The sequence below is a fragment of the Hoplias malabaricus genome, chromosome 15 (genome assembly GCF_029633855.1).
Source record: "Hoplias malabaricus isolate fHopMal1 chromosome 15, fHopMal1.hap1, whole genome shotgun sequence".
NCBI lineage: Eukaryota > Metazoa > Chordata > Actinopteri > Characiformes > Erythrinidae > Hoplias > Hoplias malabaricus.
This window is the reverse complement of record NC_089814.1, coordinates 34,264,463-34,288,759: the sequence shown is the minus strand read 5'-3', so window position 1 is coordinate 34,288,759 and position 24,297 is coordinate 34,264,463. Positions and strand designations below refer to the sequence as shown.

At 44.1% G+C, this 24,297-nt stretch overlaps 1 protein-coding gene across 4 annotated transcripts; it reads right to left on the bottom strand.

Annotated features, from left to right (window-relative positions):
* Nucleotides 1–15,563: 15,563 nt before the first annotated feature.
* On the bottom strand, nucleotides 15,564–23,297 carry mzt2b (mitotic spindle organizing protein 2B). Of its 4 annotated transcripts, none has more exons than XM_066646744.1 (5): nucleotides 22,706–23,297; nucleotides 20,677–20,881; nucleotides 20,230–20,381; nucleotides 17,885–18,025; nucleotides 15,564–16,883 (listed from the first exon to the last, which is right to left on the bottom strand). In XM_066646744.1, the coding sequence occupies exons 2-5, from the start codon at nucleotides 20,862–20,864 to the stop codon at nucleotides 16,732–16,734; spliced, it is 633 nt and encodes a 210-aa protein (XP_066502841.1). In that variant the 5' UTR covers nucleotides 20,865–20,881; nucleotides 22,706–23,297; the 3' UTR covers nucleotides 15,564–16,731. The 4 variants fall into 4 exon arrangements, with proteins under 4 accessions (XP_066502841.1, XP_066502840.1, XP_066502842.1 ...); XM_066646743.1 differs by having other exon boundaries at nucleotides 17,885–18,028; nucleotides 22,706–23,296; XM_066646745.1 differs by having other exon boundaries at nucleotides 17,885–18,007; nucleotides 22,706–23,296.
* Between the last annotated feature and the right edge of the window lie 1,000 nt (nucleotides 23,298–24,297).

Sequence of the window (24,297 nt, the reverse complement as noted above, 5' to 3'; positions counted from 1 at the left end):
AGCACTACAGAATGTGCTGAATTGGGTTTGAAGTGGACGACATTTTTTAAGGAATTTGTATAAAAACAGTTAATGCGCTGTTGAATAGAAGCGCTAAAGGCTAAAAATAAAAACACACTAAATGGCAGCTTTCTTGCAGCTAGTCCTTTTCCTTGCACTGTCCGAGTTAAACGGGGTCACTCTTTTTGAATCCATGACATGGACACTTCAGCATAAGGCTTTTATTTGCTTTTCAGAGTCAATAATCTGGTTCACACGAACCAGAACCAGAGAAGGTTCCACACTGCCTTTAGCTGATTAGGAGCGCAGACCGCACCTAGTCTGTTTCTAGTTGGAACACATCAGATTGTTTAGTTCCGTGGTTCCTAAAGTTGGGTTCCACTGCTGGGGGTAATAATGAGCTTCAGAATGCAGGTCACTTTTAATAATTCCACTTTAAACATGATTTATCACTTTGTTTTGTTTTGTTCAATAAGAAGTTGGAGTTGTGTATGAATTAAAATATTTATAATAGATCCTGAGGAGTTCGGAAGAAAAATACGTGTGCGTGTGTAGTGGGAGTAAGTGGGGAGCTCAAAAATATTGTCATCCACAAAATGGGGGCACGGTAGAAAAACACTGGGAACCACCGGTTTAGTTGGTTTCCATAACAACACAGAAACGCCCACGCAGCGAGTGTCACGCGACACGGTAAAATCACAAGTGGACGTGTTTTGTTAGTCCAGAACTATGGAAGGTTCAAAAGGACAAACTGCCAAAATGTGTTAATGGCTTTTAAAACTTAGTGGAGATATGTTTTTATTAATGTATTAATTTGAGCAAATAAAACAAATGAACCCAGCGGACTGAGGGCTGTATTCCGGGCTGTGATTGGTGGGTTAATGGGACCCCGCTGACCGGCCCCAGCCCTGAAGGTTAAGAGTGGAGACCACAGGGCCATAAACACAGAGCTTTTAATTAAATAAGCGCCGCTTAAACGCTCTCCTGGGCCACGGCGCTTTTCTTTAAACCTGATTGATTGAGCTCTGTGAGCTCTGCCGGCTTCATTTCTCTCGCGCGCTCTCTCTCTCTCTCTCAGATTCTCCCGCCCTCACTCCCGCCTCTACGAGGGTCGTATATATTCCTCCTCACCTCCTGACATGCTAACGAGCCCGCAGGCCACGCCCCCTCCCTCTTTCTTTTCCCTTTCGTCTTTTTTTTCCCCAGGAGGCCATGGGGCAGCATGTGTCCCGTTTTAAACGTGAACTCAATCTCACGCCACCGCCGGCTTGTTTATCTTTATTTTTATTTTTTTGCATCAGGCCATCGCGCGGTCAACCCGAGCGTTAGCGATGCTATTGCCTACCACACTGAGCTGATAAACACACACAAGTGTGTTTCCATGCATTGTGGGGCTATTATATAGACTTCCATTCATTCTGTGGAGTCTTGTCCTCACCTTAACCATAACTAAAACTAGACTAACCCTAGCACTACCTTTAACCTAAAAATGGGTCGCCCAAACAGGTCCCCACAAAGAAGAGAAGCCCCCTAAATGTGAGTGTGTAAACTGGTCTTGGTCCCCACAACATAATATATTCCTGGTACAAACACACACAGGCAAAAATAATGAACTGAACGCTTTATAAAAAGCAGCAGAATAAAAACACCAGTGCTGACGAGGGTCCCGAGCATGCTCCTGAATTTATCACACACTCTCCATTCATCTCTCTCTCTCACACTCTATATACCTCTGTACCTCCCTCTCTCTCAAACACTACCACTCTGTCTCTCACTCTCTAACCCTCCATCTCTAGCTCCTTCTACCACTTCCTTTCTGTCTTCTTTGCTTTTCATCTGTTTCTCCATTTTACCTCGTCCTCCCTCTCTCAATCTCTCTCTTCTTCTCCAGCTTTCCTTTCTTTATTCTATATCTTCTTTCTCTCTGGATTCTCCTCTTTTGTTTCTCATCTATTTTTCATTCCTTCTCTGTTTCTCTGCCACTGTCTCTTTTGTTTCTCATCTGCTTATGCCCTCTATCTCTGGGTTCCACACTTTTTTCTCTACCTTGCGTTCTCTCTCTCTCCTCCTGTTTCGATTCTCTTTTCACTCTAGCTCACTCTCGCCACTTTTTCCTCATCCTTTGCTCCTAGCGAACCCTTCAGTCCCCCCCTTCTTTCTTTCTTTCTCTCTCTCTCTCTCTCTCTCTCTCTCTCTCTCTCTCTCTCTCTCTGGTGGGGGTGCTGATAAGGTCTGATGATTTCTAGCTAAGGGAGCGCAGCAGCGCTGGTGAGGGACTTCCTGCCGGCTGCCCCATCACACGCCGCAGGGGATTGTGGGTATTCTGATCGAGGCTCCTTCTATTTTTTTCCCTTCTAACAGAGGAGAGGCTGAGTCTGTGTTCTGGAACGAGAGAGAGAGAGAGAGGAGAGAGAAAGAGGAGAGAGAGAGAGAGAGAGAGAGAGAGAGAGGAGAGAGAAAGAGGAGAGAGAGAGAGAGAATGAAAAATGATTTATGAATAAAAACGAGTAAACCTTGAAAATCGAGCTACTGCATTGTATACTCTTAATTATACACAGGTAGAAGTCTAGCCATTCACACACATTATATGTGTTAGTGTGTGTGTTTGTGTGTGTGTGTTTTAAATACTTTTTTTAATAATAAAGAAGCTGACTGAATTGGTTTGTTCTGAAATGTAGGTTTGTGTGTGTGTGTGTGTGTGTGTGTGTGTGTGTGTGTGTGTGTGGTAAGACAGCAGTGTGTGTGAGGGTGAGATGTGAAGAGATGCGAGTTACCTCCAGCGTGACACATCAGCAGCTCTGCAGAGACCAAGAGACTGATAAAACACAGACAGGTAAACAGACTGATAAAACAGAGAGAGAGAGAGAGAGAGAGAGAGGGAGAGAGAGAGAGAGAGGGGCAGTGAGTAAAAGAACAAAGACAGAATGAGAGAGGGGAATAGCGAATGGTAGAGCAATTTAGAGGAAAGAGAGAGAGAGGGAGAGAGAGAGAGAAAGGACAGGTACAGAGAGAGAGAAAGGGAGGGTGGAGCTAGAACAGACAGAAAGATAGAGAGAGAAAGCAGACAGACAAGGAGGGACAGACAGAGAAAGAGAGGATAGACAGAGAGAGGAAGGAGGAGGAGGAGAGGAGTTTGGGGAGTGGACGGACGAGCGAGTGAGCAAGCTGTCCCATTAAAAATGCAGCAGCAGGGAACAGGAGCGGGATTCACAGTAATTAGATGACAAAACGGCAGCCTCGCAGGAGACGAGGAGGGGAGAGAGAGAGAGGGAGAGAGAGAGAGAGAGAGAGGGAGAGAGGGGTCACCCACAATGCCGTCACCGCTGGGTAATTTGTAAGTGTCAATCAGCACCAAGCAAAAGGGGGGGGGGCAAGAGGTAGAGAGTGAGAGAGAGAGAGAGAGAGAGAGAGAAAGAGAGAGATAAAAAGAGCAAGGACAAAAATTAGCACAGTACAGAGGCAAACACAAAGGCTTAAGTTATTTTTAACCATTATTTTTTAAAGACAATACAATTCTAATTATTACAAATATTAAAAATAACCGAATAATAATGATTTTTTGACGCAGACCTAGTGTGAAGGCAGTGAAAGCCGCTCTGGAGGAGACACTGGTCAAGGTCCAGCAGAAGTTTCACACGCCCTCCAATGAAAAGCATATCATCGCTGTCCAAAGAAAAACACGTGTCTCCATCTTTGTGGATGTTTAGTACGTCACTTAAAGACAGCAGCTGTCCTTCACACTGTGTGCAAATGGCATGAAGAATGGACCAATGGAAATGCACCAAAATTATTCGGAATAAAACCTTTTACATTGACTTCCACTGACAGTCAACAAAGTTGTTTCCCACTGGATGATGATGATATTGAACACATGGTTGTAATGTTTTGGCTCATCAGTTCAAATGCGGAGCAATAGATTTGAATTCTCTGCTGTGTGTGTGTGTGTGTGTGTGTGTGTTGGGGGTGGGGGGTGTCAGTGTGGGTCAGGTACCCTGTGTCCGTTAGTGTGTCTCTCCATGTTCAGACAGCAGTTCTATTCATCCGGCCTCAGCAAAACAATAGAGCGGCTGTGTTAGCATATCTGCTGTGACACACACACACACACACACACACACGCAGGTGAAGTGCTGCTGGTCCTGTTCCAGCCAAGTAGCCTTGCTCGTCTGCTGAGAACAAAGCTTACAAGCAGCAAGGGCCACTCCTGGTCAAATGACAGACAGGTGAAATATCCGAAGACATCTCAAATATTGTCACTGTCCAAAGAAAAACATCTCCACAATAGTACATTCAACTTAACTTCCAACTCTCAAATTTAAAAGAACACTAAGTAAAGTTTGGTATTTGTGCTCCTGGGCGCCCCCTAGAGTTGCAGAGTATAATTCATGTCTACAGCACTGTTCTGAAATCAGCAGGGAGAGGGAGTGGTTTCCTACCCGCCTCCAAAGTTACACAGCGCAGTTTCAGCAATGCTGAACCAGGAAGTAGCAATGACAGAGGCTCTATTCTCCCTGTTACAGCTCAGTGGAGCATCACGATGATTTTAAAAGCTGCGATTATAAGGTATAAACACTACCTACTGCTGCTTTAACCATAACTTCTAACAGCCCAACCTTTACCTTTACCTTAACCTTAAACTCGAACGTATCTTCACCTCACAACTGAACGCTCTATGTTTTTATTCACATCAATGTACAAAGACGTTCAACTCCAGATATGAGTAGAATTACGAGCTACAATTCAGTGAGGTATTTCAGTTTCTGCAGCGTTTTTAATGTGTGTGTGTTTGAGGAGGTTGTTAAAAGCCTGAATACTCTGTGTGGAAGGTTCACGGACTCCAGTTTTAGACGCATTCATTAACCAGGCTTTAATTGAACATAATTAAACCCCACATGGATTAGCAACAGGGAGAGAAAAAAAAAGTCAGAAGAAAATGAAAAAAAATAAAAAAAAATAAAATAATCAAAGCCCTGAACAAAGCTGAGCTCTGAACTACAAGATACGCGCCTCAAACACCTTCAGAAATTTACTTTAATTGGCAGAGGATTGAATTCCTGCGGCCGCACCTTTACTAGAAAACCCTGCGCAATTAATACACACGCGTTTCTTTCTATGCACTGTAGGGACATTACACTGCCTTAAGTTCATTTAATAGAGAGTTAACCATCGCAACTTCGCCTTAAATGTAGTGATTTACATTGTGGGGAGCAGCTTTTTGTCCTCACGGGGGAGTCACGTCCACACTCACACACACAAACACACACACACACACACACACACACACACACACACTGGGGACTCACACTCTGTCACTTCCATATCAGAGACCACTAAAAATGTATATAAGGCTTATTATAACAGCTACTGTACATTTATTATGATTATTATTATTATTATTATGGTGTTTATGATATTAAAACTACTCCTCAGTTAAAATACTTCTGTGCACCCTATTTCAATTGAAAGGGCCAGTCCTTCACAGGGTCTCTCTCTCTCTCTATCACACACACACACACACACACACACACACTGGGGACTCACGCTCTGTCACTTCCATATCAGAGACCACTAAAAATGTATACATTATAAGGCTTATTATAACAGCTACTGTACATTTATAATTATTATTATTATTATGGTGTTTATGATATTAAAACTACTCCTCGGTTAAAAACACTCCTGTGCACCCTATTTCAGTTGAAAGGGCCAGTCCTTCACAGGGTGACACACACACACACACCTACGTACACTTTTGAGTCCAAATACATAATTAGCATTTAGTAATACAAATAACAATGTTAACAATAATGTTATTACTTATAATTTTGACACTACTGCAAAACCACTATTATAATAACCATATGACGTAATAACACCATAATATTATGAGAAATATCTCTTACATATTAACTTTACATTCCATTAATGTCCCATTATTCCAAGTAATTTTGGAGCATTTCTATTGGTCCATTGTATGATGCGGTAAACAAAAAAAACATCGAGATACACGTTTTCCTTCCACAGTGAGGATATGCTAATGAGGATGGTATTACTGTGACTTCCATTGGTGGAACTGTTCAGCATCATTACTACGACTATTAGTAATATTATTAACAAATAAAACACAAATATCAGTCCGAGAGTGAAGCCCAGGCTCCTGCTGTACCCCCTCCTCCTGCCTAACGCAGCTTTAACGACTAAGCTCCTCGACTCCTCCACATTAACCCCTCACGCTCCGAGCCCAACTGATCCACGTCCTTTCAGACCCACAGCGTGTAGTCTGAACATTTCTCTTTTCTATTTCAACGTCCTTAGAACCACCTCGAGAAATTCCAACTATTGAAAGGCCATTTTGGCACAGAAGAGTACGTTATTTAAAGATCTAATTATTAAAAGACATAATAAAAATACACAAACCCGTGTTTTCTGAACGCCCCACAGACACCTATTCCCCTGTAAAACGGCTTCATTAACCACTGTGAGACCTTCGCAAATTGTGTCTGTGTTCTCAACTGAATCCTCAAACATTTTTTTTTTTAAATCGCGGAGGAAACCTTGGTCAGCGACACAATGAAATAAACATTAATTAAAACACAAATGAATAGGGAGTGAACGTGTTTCAGCCTGTGAATGGGAGTAAGAGATAACGCCAGCCTTTTATAAATAACTATATAGCAACTTAAATAGGCCCAAAACATTCAGAAAGGCGTTTTATGCATGTTATGGAATACCAAGCAGGTTATTGTGCTGTAAAATGTTAAAGGTTAAAATAAAAACACGCTCCAGTAACTAGGTCTAAAAATAAAGACCTGCACACATGACTAAAGAACAGAAATCGAATAAATAATGATGGTAACTCAATGGGAAATACATGCGTTCTAATTGCAAAGGAGAGCTAGCCTATAAAGCATAAGACAAGGCCTATTTGTCGTCACGTCCTTGAAGTCTGAAAGGCTCTGTGTTGCCAATATAAAGCTGCACGCTTTCTTTGTGCTCTGTTTATCAGCATGGTCAACACAGCAGGGAAATAAAGGCACGAGGTGGTCCGCCATGGCTACACCACACAAATCTGGAGCGTGGGGGGAAATGTGAGAAAGACAGAGACACTTTCCCACTCTTTGTTTCAAAATGATTTGAAAATGAATGGTGGAAAATGGAAGCTGTTGGGACAAGACAGGAAAGATGGAACATGTGGAGCATTTCTACTGGTCCACCGCTCTGGGCATGTGTGCTCTCTGCCCCCTAGTGTTCAGTAGTGTGTGTAAATGTGGGTTTCACTGCACGGATTGGGTTAAATGCGAAGAACAAGTTCCTCTGGGAGCAAGCACAGTGGGCAATAAAGTGATTCTAATTCTATTCATGAAATACTTACACAGTGTGTTCAAATGATATAGTAAACTAAAGATACACAAACATGTTGTCTACAGAAATATCTCGTTGCTAACAGAGGAAGGCCCAAGTGGCATTTCTCCGGAGTGACAAAGCTGTATCCAATACCTTGTGGATGATTTGGATTGGTATTTAGGAACCAGAACTAATCGCCTCGTTACTCTGAAAGGCAACGTCTACGATTGTGGGCAACTGCTGTGCTCTAGTTTGTTTACGCTCAGAAGCTCAGCCTCTTTTAAAGTGGACCTTTATGTTTGAGGAAACCCAAAACGACTGTTGTTTTGTATGTGGCTGGGGTTTTACTTGTCTGTACATTTTTGTTTTGCTGTTTGAATCACCACAGAAACATATTTGGAACTCGAGCTGTTTAGTTTGTAGCACTTTCGCTCTGTGTTTACTTTCATGCAGTCAGTGCTCTCCCAAATCAGTGCCGGATTCCAAATTCGGATGCAGAAATAAGCCAGTGTTGACCACCTATGGAGCAGGAATAGGGCAACATCCTCATCTCTTTTCATGCTTTTCAACGTTTGGAGTCTCTCCACCGTCCACACGCCCCCAGATGCTCAGCGAGCGAATCAGAGAGATAAAGCCTGAGTATATAGAGCTGAGACGCTTTGTCCCCCCCCCCCCATCCCCCAATTTACTCACACAGGACTTGGTAAATACATCAGTCTTTTTTTTCCAGTGCACAAGAAAAAAGTTCAAGGTAAGGAAATCGTTTCTTTTGACATGAGGCAGCACGGAAGCGCTGCAGGTAATGTCTGTGTCACACAGCTCCAGAGTCCTGGGGTTGGTGTGTTCTCCCTGCGTCTGCGTGGGTTTCCTCCAGGTGCTCTGGGTTTGCAAAATCACATTTTGGTAGTTTGTTTGGCGACTCAAATGTGTCCATAGCTGCGAGTGTGTGTCGCCCTGTGAATTACTAGCCCCCCTCCCAGTGATTCCGTGTACCCATTCCAACACTGTACTGGATAAATGGTTACAGGCCATGAATGAATGTTTATTGACATCACCCTTAATGCGTGAATGCAAGCAGATCCTCAACATTGTTCTTCAGATTAAGGAACAGTAAATGTTGTCTGAAAGAAAGCGAGTATTTTATTGAATGCAGACTGACAGGCTGCAAACGGAACGGTCAGTGAGGTCCAGCGGTGTCATACGGAGCCTGATGGTTTAATTTAAGCAATGGGAATTTATGTAAGACCTGAGGTCTCAGTGGATCATGCCATTAACGTCAATTAGTGTTCATGAGTTCCTAAGATGGGAGGAGGAGGGGAGATAAAAAAAAAAAGAGAAAAGAGAGAGAATGGAAGGGTTAATTGAATGTAATTATTTGAACTCGATAAGTGTGGGCTCATGGCTGTCCTCTCGTCCAGGCTGACGTGGCAGGGAACTGGTCATGGAGCTGCACTGGATTGCAGGAGGTGTGAAGTGATCTCTTCAACAAAGACCACGAGAGAGAGAGAGAGAGAGAGAGAGAGAGAGAGAGCACTAAAGGTCCAGTGAAAATACACAAAGAGATTCATGGGGCCAGCCAGCTTTAAAAGAGCTTGAACCAATCACGGACTAGTATTCTAAAATATGCAGATTTTTGAATTACCATTATTCGTTACACAAAAATGCTTTAAAGCTACTTTGTACATGTAATATTACACAACTGTGTGTTCATATTATTCCAAACTGCTTCATTGAATTTGAAAAATCAGCCAAAATGTAATTTCAGATTAATTTAAGGTGGAAAGGGTAGAGAAAAAAAAAAGGTGAGAACATAACCACTGTTCCATTTAATGTGGAACAAAATATAGTAATAAGCAGCAATAACATATTCGATTATCTTTAAAGGTGGAAGGGAACATCTGAGAATCAAAAAAGCCAGAATATAAGCACTGCTCCATTTAAGACGATACAAACATTTTGAATACGAAGTATGTGTTTCATCATTTAAGGTGGTATGGGGGGAAAATAGGATCCAGAATGCCCCTGCTGCTCCTATTAATCTGAAATGAGAAATGGTGGAACAGAGCATTTAAGACTTTGTATAATGTAAGTACAGATACATTTTGCCCCTTTTAAGGTGGAATGATGAATCTGAATAATAATTAATGTAGAAACCCAGAACTCCAGACTGAATTCAGGTGGAAAAACTGGACATTACATTTTTTGTTGAACGATGGCTTTAAGAAAACAAACATACAGTGAGAGGGAGGGAGGGAAGGGAGAGAGAGAGAGAGAGAGAAAGAAGGAGATGGAGAGAGACTGTCTGCACTCACAGTCGAGGCAGTTAATATAAGGTTTGGAGATAAGGCTCAGCCGACAAACATTGACAAAATCAGCCATTCCAGCGCAATGCCTGAACTGCCAATCAAACTGAGAGACAGGCCAACAATCAGCACTAACACACTGATAAGAACAGCACAGAGAGAGAGAGAGAGAGAGAGAGAGAGAGAGAGAGAGGAGGGCACAGTGTAGAGAAAAAAAAACAAAGAGAGCCAGGACAGAGTGAGAAGGAAAAGTTGCAGAGTTAAGGAAGTGTGTTTTTGCGAGAGAAGGAGAGGAGGATGAGAAAGGAGGTTACAGGGAAAGAGAAAGAGAGAATGAGAGATGAGATATAATGAGAAGTAAATGAAAGACAAGTCAAACAATGTGAGAAAGATTGAGAAAGAGAGGTGTGAGTTCAGATTAGTAAAAATAGCTCCTCGTGGTTCCTTAAGTTGCCATGGTTCTCTGTGTAACACCTGCTGCCTTTATTACAGAACTCTTCAAGAGGCGCTGAGGGTGTAACTGCTCCAGATTCATCAGACTGAAGCTCTAATGATGCTCTAGAGCAGTGGTTCTCACACCAGTCCTCAGGACCCCCACAGTATCTTTAAAACAGGTATCATAGCTGCTCTAGACTACTATCAAATGATGCTCTAGGTTCAGAGGCACATAACTAGCCTCAGGACCCCGTCATGGTTCACACTGAAGAACCTACCATTCATTGGCTCCAGCAGTAAATGAACTTCGAACCAATCTCCGGAATGTGGTCTTTAAATGGTTAAGTTCACATTATGTCCAGTGAAAACACAGATTTTAGTGGTGGATGGCTTTAAAGGAGCTTCAACCAATCACATTCATTCATTCATTCATTATCTGTAACCCTTATCCATTTCAGGGTCGCAGTGGGTCCAGAGCCTACCTGGAATCATTGGGCGCAAGGCGGGAATACACCCTGGAGGGGGCACCAGTCCTTCACAGGGCAACACAGACACACACACACACACGTTCACTCACACACACACCTACGGACACTTTTTTTTGAGTCGCCAATCCACCTACCAAAGTGTGTTTTTGGACTGTGGGAGGAAACCGGAGCACCCGGAGGAAACCCACGCGGACACAGAGAGAACACACAACACTCCTCACAGACAGTCACCGGGAGCGGGAATCGAACCCACAACCTCCAGGTCCCTGGAGCTGTGTGACTGCGACCCAATCACATTTCAGTATGCTAAAATATGCTAATGAGGGAATTACAATGCGATGGCAGAAAATTTTTATGGGCTACATTTGCTGCGCTATCTGTTCGTGGAAATACATACAGTACGTACTATTGCTGTCTCAGATTTTTTCGAATTTAATTTACTCACTCATTCATTCATTCGTGTTGTGTAACTGCTTCATCACAGTGGGTACGGAGCCCAACCTGAACAGTTTGCCAGTTCACCACAATGGATATATTGGGTGAATAACTATAAAAATAGCCCCCATTTAAGGTGGTATGGTTTAAATACAAAAACCGATCCTTCATTTCTCCTCAGCGCTGCCGCCATTTTCACTCTGTCTTTTAGTCAAACATATATAAAAAGAATGAATAATAATACTGGAATAAAAAAGGGAAAGAAACACAAAAGAAAACAAAAGAAAAAAAGGGAAAGAAACACTCCACTGCTTTAAATAAACACACAATTGAATGAACAAACACCACAAACAGCTCGGCAGGCCGCCCCTGGTCCGCGCGGCACTTAACTCGAAATTTTCCGATATAGAAACAAAACCGTCAAACAAACAAATATGTTCTACTCGGCGGGGGTGTTTGTTTCTCTCTCCCCTGCCAATGGCACTCTGTCTCTCTCAGACACACACACACACACACACGGAGAGCAACATGCCACAGGCGAAACAGAGGGGGAGAGACACAGCGAGAAAGTTCTGAGCCAAGCACAAGCGAGGAGGAAAACAAATATCAGAGGAAAAGAAAAACGCTGCCCCCTGCAGGACAGTGAAGGCAATGCATGTCCAACTCTGCACTGTCTTTGGGGTGAAGACATTGGAATATTTTTTAAAAATCCATTTTTTTCACGATTAGTCAAGTCTATTGAAATGTAGGGGTGGGATAACAAGGGGATGGAGAAACAGCTCCACCTCCTTTCACACCCATGAGGTTGGGTCTCACAGTGGAAGGAAGGATGGAAGGATTTTTTTAAAAATAAAATTCAGAGAATGTTTTCTTTACCATTTGCTGTTCTCCATTCTGTTCGCACTGGAAAAAGCTCAGGTGTTTGTACGCAGGCCTGGCTCCGTAACTAGGAAACAACATAAGTGTCTTGGTCTGAACTGGCTCAGGCATCTCTCTCTCTCTCGTTCTCTCTCTCTCTCTCTCATATGAATGTTGAAAAGCATGAAAAGAGATGAAGGTGTTGCTCTATTCCTGCTCCATAAATAGGTAACACTGACTTGTTTTTATAAGTTAAGGTGGAACTGACTCTAAATTTAGAAGAAGCGCTAAGAGCATTAAAATAAACACAGAACGAAAGTGCTACAAAACTAAACAGCTTGGGATACAAACGAGTTTCTATGGGAATTCAAACAGTGAATGAAACTGAACAGAAAGATACAGTCGCTTCTACCTCAAACACACCATTCCACCTTAAATGGTCAGGAACTTCTGAATGAACACGGAGGGGGTAGTTTGTTTTGCTGTGAGAGCAGTAGTTCCCCAGGATCGTCTATACCACCTTTAAGTCCAGAGTAAGAGTCTAATTGGAAATTAAGTAAAAAGAGGGCGGTCTCTGACTTTTGCACAGTCCTGCAAGAGTGTTGGAAACCCCCCACCCCCTCCTCACTTTGAGGAGTAAGTGAAGGGTTAAAGCTGCTGCTGCTGCTGGGTTTCGGGTCATTAGGTTCGCTGGAGCACAGCAATATGGCGCCATCAATCCCAGAAGCCCTGCACTGCCATCAATACACTCAGAGAGAGAGAGAGAGAGAGAGAGAGAGCTCCAGCCACATAAACACGACAAACGGCCACAATAAACCCCCCCACCCCCTGCACCATACAAACACTCCCCTCTCTCTCTCCATCCCTCCATCTCTCTCCATCCTCAGCTCCTTCCTTAGCAACATCACCATCCAAACATGGCGTTCCTCCTCTAGCTCTCACACCCTCCTCCATTTCTCTTCATTCCTTTCTTCTCTCATCTACTGCTCCTTCACTTCCAATGTGATCAGCCAAACATTCTCATGTCCTTCTCACACTGTCTCTCAATCTTCCAGCTTCCTTCACTGCCTCCCTCTCTCTCTCTCTCTCTGCATCCTCAACTCCTCCTCCATTCCTTAGTCCTTCTCTATCTTCATCCACAGTCCCTTCCCTTTTAGTGTCACTAGTATCTGAGGTGATACTTCCCTCACATCCATCCTGTCCTCCACCCATCTCTCTCTCTCTCTCTCTCTCAACTCCTCCACATCTTCCTTTCCATCCTGTTCAATCACACTTTACAGGGTACTTCTTTACGGCTGTCCCTTGGGCATCAAAATGAGGTGTCCAGTGCATCAAATCCTGCCTCAACATCCACACACACACAGCAGCCACCCACACACACACCTACATTAAGCCCTCGATAATTAGTTAAGTGTTACTAAGTGAGACCCCAACAACTTGAACTGCAGGTAAGTGCCTCTTCGGCGCGACCCATTTAATAAAACAAATACATTATTTAACTCTTTAAAAACACACAAATGGTCCCATATTCCACACTTTGAAAAGCTGTGAGGGGCCTCGCTCACTCAGAGCTGCTCCCAGTGACGGCAGCGCCACCTAGTGTTCAATTACTGTGGGAGACGATGGCGTTGACAAGCCACAGTGAAAAGAAATTCAGTCTATACACACACACAAACACACACACACACATATATATATATAGTGAGGGGGAGAGAGAGTGAGAGAGAAGCTTCAGAAATGAAAGCTTTCTAAGGGGCCTTTGTAGAAGCAGAAGGAAAAAGTAAAGGCAGGGTCAGCGTGCTCGGAGACTTGTGGACGTACAATAATGGACGAGCGAGTGGCGGCTTTATGGGGGAACGCTGACGCCTTTCCGTTCGCTTGAGCCAACTGCCGAGGCGCCTCTGCCTCTAATTGATCGGCATAGAAACGAAAAAGGCCGCCCGTCTGCCATTGACCAAGAAGCGGCGTGTGGAAGCTAGCCACTGACATTAAAAGCGCACAAACTAGCCACTGGCATTTAGTGCTGCGCTGAAAAGTAGGCATTCCTGAGCGTGACGCCTCAACCTCTTCTCTGCGAAGGGGTCAGCGCGACGGGCGCCGTGAAAGGAGGCGGCCTCCTCCGAATCGCTTGGGTTCCTCCGCGGACGTCTGCGCCGATCCTTTCAAGGCGGCTTACGAGTCTACATTCAGAGTCTTTCACGGCGACAAGGGCATTTAATTGGCTGACACGCGCAGGAAGAGGTCAATGGGCTAATCACGGCCAGGACACGGCGAAGAACAAAACTCGGCAGAAACGTTCCGTTCTTCTGGACCGAAGGATTGTTCCGAGTGTCCTGTATCGAAAGCACAGCACACGCCGCTCGAGCCACGGAGGCTCAGGGAAAATAACTCCAGGCTGGAAAATGAAATCTTTAACAGCTGACATTGGTAGCCCTCCCGAGGGCGAGGGCCTGCCCTGGGACTCTACGTTTCTCACCCGCCGCAGCCATAGAGGCGCACACACATTCACACGCACACATGAACATACACAAGGACAAGCGCCACAAAAAAAAAAGCTCCTAGAGAAGTCCCTGCTCTTCACAGTGAGTAGTTTTTGACCCACTAGGGTCAAGGAGACTTTCACATGGACCAACAAGCAGGCTGCTGATGTTTTATGCCCGTCTGCCAAGGCACAAAGGCTGCCAAGAAAGTACAGCCGTGCCAGAGCGCCGGAACTGAAATTCCTACAAAAGTGAGTGCTGTAACATTGCTTCCATCCTGGGCTTAGGGAAAAACACTTCACTGATTACTGTAGTAATGGCTTCTTAAAGATTTCAAAATGGGCCTGAGCTCAGATTATGTATCGGTATTGAGGCAGAATCAGCAGAAAAGGCTGGATAATGCTGGGTCTGCTGTTCCAAGGCCAGGTGTGATCGCAGAACAAGAAAATCAAAAGGGACAACCAGAGAAATTCAGAGCTGGATGTGGGTGGGAATGTAGCGCAACTAGGGTGCGATCACGAAACAAGTGCAATGCCTCATGAAGCAGACCTGAATGTAGGGGGCGCTGGTGAGTTCATCAACACTAACCAACAAGCCAGCTCTCTAGCCAATACCCGGGTGTGTTCTAGCTCCGCCCATAATATGGAGGATGCACTGGGATGTGTCTTCTGTAGACTTGAGCGAGTTAGATATCCCAGAATGCATTTCACACCAACCACGGCGACAGTGACTCATCGAGTACACCGCCGTTCCAATTACATAACGACCACAGCGTCCTCTGGAGTTGTTACTCGCTGAGATTGTACGGCAGTTCAAACTTGCCGTAATTTGTATTTCCAACCTCAGCAGTATTGTATTGAGCCGCGGAGACTGTGGCTGTTTCTCAACACAGTAGTGCTGAGGTTGGTGCGAAATGCATTCTTTGAACTGTACTTGGCTAGATGTGGACTTCTTAATGGAACAGTACTTGGGCTGAGACTGCTGACATTTGTTCAGGAGTTTGTACAACCAAGTACAGCAGTTTGAACATGATGTACTTTGTATTGACAAACATCCCCTGTAATCTGTTACGGCTGAAAGTCAAAAAAACATGTAAAGGACTAATAAAAATAACACATTCAAAAAATTAAAAGGAACGTGATCAGATTTGGGTTATTTGCTCCTTGGGGGTCGGGGGGGTTTCTCTGTGTGCACAAACTCACAAGGACAATGTAAATGATGGAGATTATTTTAATGATGTACAAAAAAACTACAACAAAAAATTTCCAGTTATCACAAATAAAATATAAACACGGAGCAAAAATAAGAGCCCATTCTATTCATTTAACTTTCTGACAACCTTCAGAACTTTTCTGATTACTTCAGATCCGAACACACACACACACAGCACACTTACAGAGCAAGTGGCTGGAAATTCAAGAAATGAATTTACATTTTTTGCTGTAAACTGTAAAATGTAGCTGACATTCAACTGCCACCTCCCTTTCAAAGATGGGGTTACTCTCAGCAGGAAGCATTTTCCTTCACTCTTCACTCCCCTTCTCCAGGGTTTTTCCTGTAAGGAATACCCTCCAAACCCAACTGGAGCGTCTTCACGTTTGTAGAAAGTGAAATGTACCTCCTGCTGCGGAGTCCTTCACCAGAAATAACTCCCTTCCCATGGTCTCTTTGGAAAACAGCGAAGTCCAAGTTCATTCCATTTAAGTCTCTGTCCGAGTGTTGCTCTTATTTCATGAATAAATAAAATGACCAAAGCCAGACGAGGTGGGGGCGGGGCTTATGCGGCTGATGTTACACCTAGATGTCACAACAAACAACACGTTTACCAAGTTATTCAGCCTTCAGCAGGTTCGCCTCGCCCACTTTTATCGAAGTTATACAGAGTGTTTCACTGTGTAAAAATTGAACGTTATAAAAGTAGAATATAAGGACAATATTTGGACGATTAAAGTCTGATTAGATTCAAATCAGATTAATTAAGACAGACTAGGACATTTAGGAATGGAGTGCATTAAATCGTATCTGTTTCTTTTGAATTCACTTGAACACCAGGCTTAATCATTAGTATCAGATTAGTATTTAGTCTTGAGGTGTTTTATGCAGTAGTTTAAGGAGTCAAAATGACAGAGGCCTCTTGCTTACTGTGATATTGGACAGTGCTGACACCGAGTTTAAGTTAGCTGCCCTAAGTCCTTAAGCGGTAAGCAAGCTTTCTCAGTTAGCCCGATAATAGAAGCCCGAGATCATCACTGTCTAGACGTAGTAGGAGAGCTGAGGGGCATATCCACCGGACGGTCCTGGCCATAAGTTAAAGGGATAACTGAAAATCCTGCTTTGTGAGCCATCACCCTGATGTAACTTGGCAGATCTGCAGTTTCCGTCTTCAGGTCTTCAGTTGGAGGTGACCTGCGAGGACGAGCTGCTGCTACCCGAGCTCTTGGAGCTCTTCTGCCCCCTGCTGGCACTGGCCTGACGCTGCACTCTCTGGCTGGACCCGTCTCGGCCGGATTTCTCTCCGTGAGCAGCGCCAGATTTACTGCGTACTACAGAAAACACATCACACAAACGTTAGCAGATGCACGTCCGTCAAGAGTGGGTGGTAATTATTTGTTGCACCCTCTAGTGCCCAGACCCACCCACATGCAACATGGTTTATGGAGCTGGTTGACTTACACACACTTGGCTTGTCCCGTTTCATGCGCCACGATGATACAAGCGTACAGTTTTGGTTAAAACAGCACAAGGAACACAGTACGGACACAGGCCATGCATCTGAAAGGCTTCCTTTAAAAGGACAATTCCACCAACATAATGCTAACCACAGAATCTGTAGGTAAAATTCATGCATCAAGGAGTGGTTTAATGGCAATTGTTGAAATAAGCTAGGCCAAAGACACAGGCATGTTAGCGACATTAGCATTTCAGGAGAAGAACTCCTTTAAGCCGTGGAGTGTTGTCCGCAGTTAAAATGAAGCATTCCTTTAAAACAGATGATGGCTACATGATATGAGGTTAGCGGTCAAGATGGAGAGCTCCTTAAGCCGCAGCAGTAGCCCATGGTTTGAGGTGGAGTCCATGAGTTGTCTATAAACACAGTCTAATGAGGTGTTATTTCCTGTTTAAATCTGAATACGTTTCCCCACAGAAACGGTCATGCAATGGTGAACATCCATAATGAGACTACGAGGTTATTTCAGACTAAGATATATCACAAGGTCACATGATTCTTAACTGTTAATTCAGCAGGTGTGGTTTGTAAATGAAAAGTGAAGAAATGGAGGTGCAGGCTTCAGACGGGACTCGTGTTGGGATTAAAGAGGAATTCCTAAATACATGACATCACACCGAAAAAACATGCACTGAGCTGAAAGTGCGGTAGACGATGGGTGAAAAAGCAACAGAACAAAAGGTAAAGTGAAAGAGTCTTGAGGGAAAATAGAGAGAGAAGATGGAGATGAAAATATGAAGGCGGAGGTTGTGAAACTACAAAAGGAACGTGAAGAGTGAGAGGTGCCGATGGAGGAGTGAGAGATGGAGGGAGGACCTTGAGAGAGAGGAGAGCTCTGGTCCCCAGGGCCGTAGACCACTATCTTAGCCCCTCCCCTCTGAGGGCGGGCAGCAGGGCCTGTGGGCGGGGCCTGAGGAGCTGTTTTTTTACTGCTCTTTTCTGAGACCATAGAATCCTCTTCTTCAGGATGTTTTTCGTGGACATACAGACACAGAGTGTACAAACACATGCCACAAAACAGGGAAGAGAATCAGAAATTAAAACGGAAGAGACCGAAGGATATAAAATTACACTGCTGTAATCATCTGTAGTCGCAGTACTCATGCGAGGCAGGTTGTATTTAATGGAGTAAACATACTGAAATGATCGCAGCTCGGAATAACCTAAAAAATTTGAGCAGTGCCCATTTGGTGTAATGTCTTGTTTTAATATCAAATATATTGAATTTTGTCAAAATGTTTGTACAGAAACAGTGGCAAGCGACAGTCAAGCCTTGCACTGCGTTCTCCATGTCATTCTCTTTAGTCTGTATTTGGCTTACAGCTGTTACAGAGTGAGGAAGGAGGTTATTCCAGAAGGTGTTGACAGGAGGAAAGAACAAAAAAGCAGAAGCACACCAAAGGAAAAAAAAGTGTTTGTTGTTTAACATCAGGAGCAGTGATGTCACAATCACAGCACCACTTTGGTGCATTGTGCTTAGTGCTATATTTTTAAACTCAAACTCATCACAGCATGCATTTTTAATGAAGAATGATGCGTAGTGAGGGTATAAACAATTATATAAGCCTAACTGGTCCCAGCCGTCTTGGGTTTATTTTTAATCATGTTAGTGTTTTGAGGATGTGGAAATAGCCCAGTTCTTGTATGAAGGAATATGGCTCAGTGGAAGAGTGTTTTCGACTTGGAAATGGTTTGGTTACAAAATATCAGATGTTCAACAAACCACAGTAATATGTGAGATACATGTGAAGCCTGTAAAAACAAAGGGAGAAACACAACTAATCTGTTTCAGCACCTCAAACAAAAAGCACCAGTCCACTTTGAGGAAAGTCAGAAACATTCGGAAAGTACTGAACATTTGAAACGGTTTCTGCTAATATAAAATGTTCACGTTTATTTTGTTGCATTGGTATGTTCTTGAAATTAATATTTATTTATTCATTCATTGTCTGTAAGCGCTTATCCAGTTCAGGGTCGCAGTGGGTCCTACCTGGAATCATTGGGGGCAAGGCGGGAACACACCCTGGAGGGGGCGCCAGTCCTTCACAGGGCAACACACACTCACACGTTCACTCACACCTACGGACACTTTTGAGTCGCCAATCCACCTACAAACGTGTGTTTTTGGACTTTGGGAGGAAACTGGAGCACCCGGAGGAAACCCACGCAGACACAGAGAGAACACACCACACTCCTCACAGACAGTTACCCGGTGGAAACCAATGCAGACACAGGGAGAACACACCACACTCCTCACAGACAGTCACCCGGAGGAAACCCACACAGACACAGGGAGAACACACCACACTCCTCACAGACAGTCATCCGGAGGAAACCCACACAGACACAGGGAGAACACACCACACTCCTCACAGACAGTCACCCGGAGGAAACCAATGCAGACACAGGGAGAACACACCACACTCCTCACAGACAGTTACCCGGAGGAAACCAATGCAGACACAGGGAGAACACACCACACTCCTCACAGACAGTCACCCGGAGGAAACCCACACAGACACAGGGAGAACACACCACACTCCTCACAGACAGTCACCCGGAGGAAACCAATGCAGACACAGGGAGAACACACCACACTCCTCACAGACAGTTACCCGGAGGAAACCAATGCAGACACAGGGAGAACACACCACACTCCTCAAAGACAGTCACCTGGAGCGGGAATCGAACCCACAACTTCCAGGTCCCTGGAGCTGTGTGACTGTGACCCTACCTGCTATTTCTCCATAAATATAGTAATTGCAGTAATACCCTGAAATACTGTGATATTATTTTGAACCCCTACCAGCAACATTAGCCATGAGACAACAGATTTGTGGGCGAGGCCTGGATCAAGCAAATCAAATCACAACCATGGTTTGGTATCACGGCCCAATTATTCAAAACGATACGAAAGTGTGTTGCCTGCTTCAAGTTTTATTTAAGGACAGATATCTCAAGACATTTGGTGACACACTAAAAGCCTAAAGACATTGTCTCTGAAGGGTCTCAGGATGTAGAGTGATATTACTTACAATAACAGCAAATGAAATCAGAGAGTCTTATAACCTGTCCCTTGCTTATGAGGTCCTCAGATGTTTGATTAGTTCAGAAAGTGATTAACATTGTCTCTGAGAGCCCAGACTGAGATGTTGACTGACCTCTGGTCTCTGAGGGGGCAGTTGCTGTGTGGGACGTTGTCGATGTGTCGCTGACGGACGTGTCGGAAATTTTCTGACCTGCGCACATCGCCTTTAGGGTCTGGAACACAGCCAGTGGTGCTACATTCATTTTCAGAAGGTCCACAATTATCCTGCAAGATCAAGAAGAAACACTTATCTTTATGATTTAACTTGATATGGCCTCCTTTAAAGTAGATTATCAACAGGGTCAAAGATTTAAATCCAGCATGAATCTGTAGTGTATAATTTAACTGTCTGTCAGTAATAGTAGTAGAGTGATTTTAATCCAGTGTGAATCCCCACGGAGGAATCTGAGAAATGTAAGGAAACTATTGTTTTATCCCAAACCAGTCGGCCTGTCAAATCAATTAGCATCACGCTCTTTACAATATCACAAACAGAATCTCCATTTCCAAGTCCACTCACTTAAAAACCTCCTGGTCCATGACTATCCCGGCAGCTTGGGTGAGCTCAAAGAGTTCCATCTCCTCCGCATTCAGCACCTTCTTCTTTTTCATGCTGTATTTCTGCACGTTTCCACTGACAGAAACACTCAGAGACGGAGAGTCAGGAGCGACAGGCATCGTGCCTGGCTGCGATGTGTGGGACGTCATCGGGTAGCAGGCAGGACCTTGAAAAGTGTCATAGTTTAAACCATTTCATAGAAACACATCTAACTGAATTCACACTGCAAGGGATTTTAGTGCCTGCATATGTTGCAGTATATGCAACAAAACATCAACACATTCCAAGATCTGTGCTTTAAAAATAATTATAAAAACACACAAAAGAGAGACGAATCCCTGATAAAGCATCTAAAGAGACTGCTGAGCTTAACCACAATATCCTGAGATTAGAAAACACTGCGACCTGGAGGTTGTGGGTTCGATTCCCGCTCCGGGTGACTGTCTGTGAGGAGTGTGGCGTGTTCTCTCTGTGTCCGCGTGGGTTTCCTCCGGGTGACTGTCTGTGAGGAGTGTGGCGTGTTCTCTCTGTGTCCGTGTGGGTTTCCTCCGGGTGACTGTCTGTGAGGAGTGTGGCGTGTTCTCTCTGTGTCCGCGTGGGTTTCCTCCGGGTGACTGTCTGTGAGGAGTGTGGCGTGTTCTCTCTGTGTCCGCGTGGGTTTCCTCCGGGTGACTGTCTGTGAGGAGTGTGGTGTGTTCTCCCTGTGTCCGCGTGGGTTTCCTCCGGGTGACTGTCTGTGAGGAGTGTGGTGTGTTCTCCCTGTGTCTGTGTGGGTTTCCTCCGGGTGACTGTCTGTGAGGAGTGTGGTGTGTTCTCCCTGTGTCTGCGTGGGTTTCCTCCGGGTGACTGTCTGTGAGGAGTGTGGTGTGTTCTCCCTGTGTCTGCGTGGGTTTCCTCCGGGTGACTGTCTGTGAGGAGTGTGGTGTGTTCTCTCTGTGTCTATGTGGGTTTCCTCCCACGGTCCAAAAACAGACGTTGGTAGGTGGATTGGTGACTCAAAAGTGTCCGTAGGTGTGAGTGAATGTGTGAGCGTGTGTGTTGCCCTGTGAAGGACCTGCCTTGCGTCCAATGATTGGAGGTAGGCTCTGGACCCACCACGAACCTGAACTGGATAAGGGTTACAGAATGAATCAATCTCAACACACCACTCCACCACTGGTGTACAGCTTGAAAGCCCCACCCTACAAGGTAAAAGGATTGGTTCCTTAGATTTATAACATAAAAAACTGATTTTCTGAATCCTTGTCTTTGTAATGCTGAGGTTTCAAAGTGGACATACTCAGCCGTGGCGCTGCCTTCGTATTTCACTTATGTTTTCTTGTGTATAAACAAATCCAAACACATGCTAACAAATTTAAAAAGCTAGCAAATTTATACTAGACGGGACCTTTAAGAGAGAGACTAATACATTGCTGATAGAAACAAAGGCTGTTCTTATTAAAACTTGCTGATACAATACAACGATATAAAGGCAGTTTTGAAAAACTACCTAAATTACTGTAAATAGACTATTAATACCATTCTATTTCAGCTGAGCCATTTTATCAACATTATTAAGCAGAATATAGCTTCTTATTAGAAGTGGCCGTTCCACCTTAAACAGTGCAGTTACCTTCTGGCGCCTCCAGCTCATAATGTAGCCGCTATCTGCACTGTTTAAGGTGGAACAAGACATTCCAATAAAAAGACTGTTTCTGCTTCATTTCTCAGCTTTACAAAACCACAAGAAAATACAGAATTGATAGGTTCGTAATACTGTGGCCTACTACTTTATATATACTTTATATTTTTCAAAATCCGTAATATTCCCAGTTAAAGCGTATTTTAGCTTAGCATAGTTCGAAGAAAATATGAGTAAAGATGCATTTACAGGGAAATTACAATGACAGCAGAAAGATACGTTTCATATATGTGGTCTAACAATGGGAAACACGAGAAACAACCAACAGAAAGAGTATATTTATTACATATAATTTGGCAAAGTACTCACAGCGTCTGTAAACGAGGCAGACTTTCTCACTGCAGCTTTACTTTACCGCTTTCTAGTGGAGCACAGAGGAAGAGCAGCAACATTCTCCCACCAGCCATAACATTAAAGCCACCTCGATACACTCACTGTCAGTTATATCAGAGCATTTACTCCTGCAATTACAGACTGTAGTTCTGTTCCTTTGTATAAGTTTTTAGCTCCATTCTCCCTGTCTCTGAAGGGTCAGGAGCCGCAGTGTGTCATTCTCAACGCATGGATCAGACACAGCAGCACAACTGGAGTTTTTAAACCCCTAAGAGAATAGTTCACCAACCACAGCGTCCTGTGGGCAGGGTCCTGTGACCACCGATGAAGGCCTAGAAGACGACCAACACAAACTGCACAGCGACATATGACTGTCTCCGACTTTACATCTACAAGGTGGACCAACGGGGCATCTCTGTTTAATAGAAAGGACAGTGACTCCAGCAACACTGCTGTGCTTGAGACTAGACAGTCAGGGTTGGTTGACACCATGAGAAATCCCCATGGTGGTATGCGTAATGCATGCTGGGTACTGTTGTGACAGAACACCTGCACGAAGCTGAGGCTACAGCATTGTTTACAGGGTGGTGAATAAAGAACCAGGCGTATGGAAGTACTTTACTGACAGAGGTTCAAGTAAAATTTAAGTGCAAAACTTTAACAGATTTTTTTGTTCTGCATTGCCACACTTACCATCCCAAACATTAATATACAGAAATACAAACAGAGGTAGATAGAGACAGACTAAGATGTATTTTATTGAGCTCCCAGGGGACATTTGCAAGTTCTGAAAAACATAACCACCCACGTTTTAACCTTACTTCTTACCTCTTTATGTCATAAAAAAATGACGTAAACGCTTGTGGGACTGTCTACTTAAAGGAACACTAGGCAATTATTATTATTTTTTTTGCTCACTGGGCTCCCCCTAATGTAATTTTTTTACCACACTTTACTGTAATCAGTGGGGAGTTAGATAGTGGTGAACCCTGAATAGTAATGACAGAGGCTCTGTTCTCCCTGTTACAGGTCAGGTGTAACATCACAATGATTTGGAGCTGTAATTTTAAGGTAGAAATACTACGTAGGGTTCCTTTAAAAGACAAGAAAAACCAACTTTAGATGATGTATCTGTTTAAACCAGGCTGTCAGGCGGCTTGGTGGCGCAACAGTTACCTTGGTGCCTTTGTTCAGTCTGTTCTCCCTGTGTCTGTATGGGTTTCCTCCTGCAGTCCGAAAACACACATGCTGGTAGTTGGTCTGGCTATTCAAAATTGACCACAAGTTTGAGTGTGTGATACTGTGTGATGGACTGGTGGTCAGTCTCGAACGTGTTCCTGTCTCGTACCTAGTGACTGAAGGGGGGGCTCGAAAAAACAATCCACATTACAGCATGTGCTCGTGTGAGGAATCTGGAGCACCTGGAGGAAACCCATGCAGACACAGGCAGAACACGGCACACTCCTGACAGAGTCTAACCCAGGATGAAGACTGAATGGAGGATCCTTACAGCACCTGCTGGGCCACAAAATATCATGGCAAGTGACATGTAATCAGCTTAATGTTTT